Raw genomic sequence first — 5,423 nt, 5'->3', positions numbered from 1 at the left:
TTTACTAATGGAATGTCTTGACTGTTCCCTCCTAGGACCTAGTGAGAGCAAATTGGGAAATCTTTCCAGTACATATGGACATTGCCATGCTTGCCACCATGATGATAATGGACAGAACCCCTCTGAGCCTCTATTAAATGTTTTCCTTTATAAAAATTACCTTATGAACTCTTCACAGAGTCTTGTCTTCACAGCAATGAAACTCTAAGACAAGGAATTCAGGGCTCAAAGCTGCCTGTGAGGTAGGTTAAGTGTAAGAATACCTCATGTGGAAGGGGAGTCACCAGAGGAGTTTAGCAAAGCAAAGTGATGAGTATAGATGAGTGTGTATATATATATGTGTGTGTGTGTGTGTGTGTGTGTGTGTGTGTGTGTGTGTGTGTGTATATGTGTGTGTGTATGTGTGTGTGTGTGTGTGTATATATATATGTTAATCATGGGGTCACAAGTTCAGCACAGGTTGAGAAACATGGTTTGCAGGATGCATTAGGTTTAGGAAACAGAAACTCATTCTTGTAATGTATGGAGACTTAATATAACAATGTATAACAATGTAGCTCCTTGATGTGATTCCTGTTTTGGTGTCACAGCTTTCTTCCCATTTATTTTTCTGAGGAGTGAGCTATGATTTCTAGTCATCCCTTCCCCAACTGCTCAGAGCCTCCCCCAGAACACAACCTCCAACAACAAGGACTCCATTGGAGGTTTATTGATGGAAGTAGAAGAGCATCTAAGTACCATATTATCTCTCCCATGGTTACTTGGCCCACTGTGGGAAGCAGCATTGTAAGAGGCAGAGCAAGCACATAGAAGTGGGGCTGACACCCCATTCTGGCTAGGTATTAGGGTCCCAAAAAGTTCTCTCCGAGGGAGCTGGCTGCGGGAGCCTGCAGGGAGCTCTCATTTGAGTCCTCTTGTTCCCAGAGACTGTGGTTCAAAGTGGCTCTCATGGGCATACTGGTTGAAGATACCACCAGAGGGGTTGTCTTGCAGTTGCTGGAGTTGTCTGTTTCTGTGGCAGTATCAGTGTGTCTGAGAGAGTCAGAGATTCCCAGGTCATAGAAAGCAACAGAAAAGAAGGAAATAATTGTTAAAAATTCACTGAAGGCCTGGAACAATGACTCAGCAGTTAACAGCACTTGCTACTCTTCCAGAAGACCTGGGTTGGGTTCCCAGTACCTACATGACATCTTAACCTGTCTATGACTCCAGTTATTTAGGCTCCAATGTCCTTTTCTGGTCTCCACAGGTAATATGGGCAAAATGCCCATTCACACAGAAAATTCTCCTTAAATAAAGTATGTTTAAAGGCTGGAGTGGTTAAGTGGTTAAGAGCACATATTTGTCTGCCAGAGGACCTGAGTTCCAGACTAGCCAGAGTTACACAGTGGAGCTTTGTCTTAGAAAAAATAAACAATGCAAAACCTGATGGTGCATGCCTTTAATCCTAACACTAAAGAGGCAGAGGCAGAGGCAGAGGCAGAGGCAGAGGCAGAGGCAGAGGCAGAGGCAGAGGCAGAGGCAGAGGCAGAGGCAGAGGCAGAGGCAGAGGCAGAGGCAGAGGCAGAGGCAGAGGCAGAGGCAGAGGCAGAGGCAGACATCCTATGAATTTAGGCTATGGCAAGGCCAGGGCTGACAACACAGGACTCACCTGCCTCCTGAGAGCTGATGTCTGTTTGAGAGTTTTAAGAGACTGCTGCTGTTCTGCTCAGCTGCCAGCAGCATTATGGTCTCACTGCTCCGGGAGGATGCTGGCAGGCTGCTTTCAGGCTGTATAGGGAGATGCAAGTCAGAAGGCCCTGCTCCCCAATGAGCAGCTGTGCTTTCTCTCTCAGGCAGGGCTCTGATGTGCTGGGGAGGCCATGCTACCCAGAGAGTAAAATGTGGACCCTAGAGCTGCTGATCTCCAAAACCAGTGACTACCAAAACACCAAAAACACATACAAAAACACATAAAGACAGGGAAAGAGTTCAGTTTTAAGATTGAATTTAGGGCTGGAGAGATGGCTCAGCAGTTGAGCTCTGATTGCTCAGAGGTCCTGAGTTCAATTCCCAGCAACCACATGGTAACTCACAAGGATCTGATGTCCTCTTCTGGTGTGTCTGAAGACAGCGACAGTGTACTCACGTACATGAAATAAATAAATAGTAAACAAAACAAAAAACAAAGATCTCAAATTTAGAGCCATCTCTCAAAAGCTTTCCAGCTGTGCTTCTGCCCTGGGAAGGTCCAGGAAACCCTCATGCCCCGCAGGAGCTCAAGAGCTCAGGGTAGTGGTGTGTACTTGCAATCCCAGCACGAGGGAAGCTAAGGCATGAGGATAGCTGAAGTGTGAGGGCAATCTGGGCTACATAGTGAATTCCAGCCCAGCCTGAGCTAAGGAGGGAGAGCTGTCTCAATAACAGCACTCATATACAATAAAAAAAAAACAAAAAGAAAACAAAACCTAAAACAAACAAAGTAAATATAAAAAAGGCCCATCGATAGAGCTCATCGATAGAGCAGGTAGAACACTTATCTAGCACGGAGCATGCTGGAGGCCCTACTTCCACCCACAAGAGGGGAAGTCGTGGGAACTGAGACTGGGAGATCATGAGTTTGAGGCCAGCCTGGGCTATGTGGTGAGGTCCCATCTTTACAAAAAATGCAAAAAGAATAAAAGTCTGTAAATGCATGTGTAGCTATGTTCCAATTCACTGAGAACTAGAGGTGTCACCTCTTACCCCTCATTTTAGGAGTCTTTCAAATGTGTTCCAGAGGTGGGAAAGCGATGCCTAAATGAGGGGAAGTGCCCGCGATAGAACATAATCTGTTTTAATATCAACAGCATTGTACTCAGTAACATACATACTTGCTCCTAAGATCCATGGGGATTGGCTCCAGGAGCCCCCCTGTGATGGTTTGTATATACTTGGCCCAGGGAGTGGCACTACTAGAAAGTGGCCTTGTTGGAGTAGGTGTGTCACTGTGGGTGTGGGCTTTAAAGACCCTTGTCCTAGCTGCCTGGAAGCCAGTATTCTGCTAGCAGCCTTCAGATGAAGACATAGAACTCTCGGTTCCTCCTGTACCATGCCTGCCTGGACTCTGCCATGTTCCCACCTTGATGATAATGGACTGAACCTCTGAACTTGTAAGCCAGCCCCAACTAAATGTTGTCCTTTATAAGACTTGATTTGGTCATGGTGTCTCTTCACAGCAGTAAAACCCTAAGATACCTCCCCTCCAATATGAAAGTCCACTATACTCAAGTCCCTTATTTGCAATGGCATAGCTTTTGCACATGCCTCACACAACACAATACTATGTAAATAGCTGTCCCAGCTGTATATTGTTCAGGAGACAGTGAGAAGGAAACAGTGCTTTTTTTTTTTCCTGAATATTTCTGATCCAAGATGTTGAGTGGATCTATGGATGAGTGACCTGCATCTATGAAAGGCCAGGTGTCCATTTGCATATGGGAACATACGAGTGTGTGCATACAAGTGTGTGAGTATGTCCATGGATCTATACGTTTCTGTGTGTTTCTCTGCACACCCGGGGCGGGGCACACCCACTTACTGTTGTTTCATTGGAGGAGTTGGACATCTTGGGCACCAGGCAGTGAGTGAACTGGATCCTTGGGTCTTTGGTGGTGATAGACAGACCTTTCTGTAAAATTTTCACCAAGCGGATCCAGAACTGAAACACAGCCTGTGGATGTTTCTCGTGGAGCCTCAGGTAGTAGATCTTCTCAGTCACTGTCCTCACCCGGAGGATGCGCTGGGTCTGATCATAGATTTGTAGCTCCACATACTTCAGGGGAAGAATCCTGGGCATAAGCAGGGAGATTCGTGTGTTGACGCCATCTGCTGCCTGGAGGATGCTCCTGCCCCGGGACTGGGAATAGCTGCTGGATCTGAGTCCCTCCCCGTTTATTTACAGGATCTTTGTTCCTTAGTAAAGACTCGAATGCCTTTAGCTATATGCCTAAATCCCAACACTTGGGAGCTAAGGGCAGGAGTTCAAGTTCAGCCTGGGCTTACATGGCTTTGTCTCAAAAAAAAGAAAAAAAATTAAATAAAAAGAATCTGTCCGCATCAATCACCACTGCTGCTATCAGTACATAATATCTCACTTACTGCTCATAAGACTCTTGGATAGAGAAAGATAAGTATTATTAATTACTCATTTCAGATTTTGTAGTAATGCCTTGGAGAAGTTCTGTGCGTGACTGGAAGGTGATTCGGTAGACCAAAGCATACATTGTGTTGTGAGAGCACGAAGGCCTGAGTTGGAATCCCAAGCACTCGTGGTTGTTGGTTTGTTTGTTCTGTTCTGTTCTGTGTTGCTTTTAAAGAGCCAGGGATCGTCATGTATGCCTGTAACCTCAAGGCTAGATGCCAAAACTGATAGGTAGATCCTGGAAGGTCACTGGCCAGCCAACCTTGTCAAACCAGTGTGCTTCAGCTTCAGTGAGAGGTCACCTCAAGGCAATAAGATGGATTGTGGTAGAGCAGGGACATCCAACACATCCTCTGGCCTTACACATCTCTCTCTCTCTCTCTCTCTCTCTCTCTCTCTCTCTCTCTCTCTCTCTCTCACACACACACACACACACACACACACACACACACACACTCACACACACACGCACATGCACATGCACAGTGAGCTGGCCACACACAGCACATGCACAGTGAGCTGGCCACGGTGGCGATCCTAGCACTCATCGACGGAGTCAGAGGCAAGCATAAACTACAGGAGCCCCTGTCTCAGAAAGCAAAGCGCATGCGAAAATGTTCTAGTTTGCTCTGTCTTCCTGAACGGGGATTCAAACAAAGATCTCCTGCCTCATTTCTAAGCCTTTCCCCTACATCTTCGATTCCTTGAAGCAACCTGTAGGAATGGTGGGTCTCTCCTATATACTGAAGCTTATGCTTTTCTTTCTTTTCTTTTCTTTTCTTTTTCTAAGAGAGTGTGTGTGTGTGTGCGCGCGCATGTGCATGCATGTGTGTGAATGCCACATATATGAAGGTTCTTTGGAAGCTAGAAGTGTGTGCCAGAGTTCCAGGAGGCTGTGAGCTGCCTGACATGGGTGGTGGAAATTGACTCAGGACTTCAGGAAGAGCAACAAGGCCTCTTACTTACACTGAGTCATCTCTCCAACACACCCCCGCCCTTTTTTGGAGACAGGCTTACCATGCTGGGTTTGGCAATATCCCCTTTTTTCAATCTTAATATCTCATAGCCCTATTTGACTTTAATATTTCCATTTATGGGCTGGCAAGTTGGCCCCAAAGGTGAAGGTGCTTATTGTCAATACTAGTGACATGAGTTCAATCCCCAGAACCCATGAAGTAAAAGAGAGAAACAACTCCCAAAAGTTAGAAAGGGGAGGGGGAGGAAAAAAAGCAAAAATATCATTAGCTCCTGTCTTAAATTG

The 5,423-nt window shown here is 46.0% G+C and overlaps 1 protein-coding gene across 1 annotated transcript in view; it reads right to left on the bottom strand.

The window, feature by feature from the left end:
* Positions 1-690: 690 nt before the first annotated feature.
* The window catches only part of Fam71f2 (family with sequence similarity 71 member F2), an 8,026-nt gene continuing 3,293 nt past the window's right edge, over positions 691-5,423 (bottom strand). The window contains exons 3-5 of the mRNA XM_031380793.1: positions 3,560-3,809; positions 1,652-1,770; positions 691-1,032 (exon numbers count right to left, since the gene is read on the bottom strand). Of these exons, the coding sequence (XP_031236653.1) occupies positions 843-1,032; positions 1,652-1,770; positions 3,560-3,809 (559 nt within the window). The 3' untranslated portion in view covers positions 691-842. The remainder of the gene's footprint in view (positions 1,033-1,651; positions 1,771-3,559; positions 3,810-5,423) is intronic.

Source organism: Mastomys coucha, unplaced genomic scaffold, assembly GCF_008632895.1.
Source record: "Mastomys coucha isolate ucsf_1 unplaced genomic scaffold, UCSF_Mcou_1 pScaffold20, whole genome shotgun sequence".
NCBI classification, from domain to species: Eukaryota; Metazoa; Chordata; class Mammalia; order Rodentia; family Muridae; genus Mastomys; species Mastomys coucha.
The sequence above is the reverse complement of the archived record's forward strand: the minus strand, read 5'-3'. Positions and strand labels throughout refer to the sequence as shown.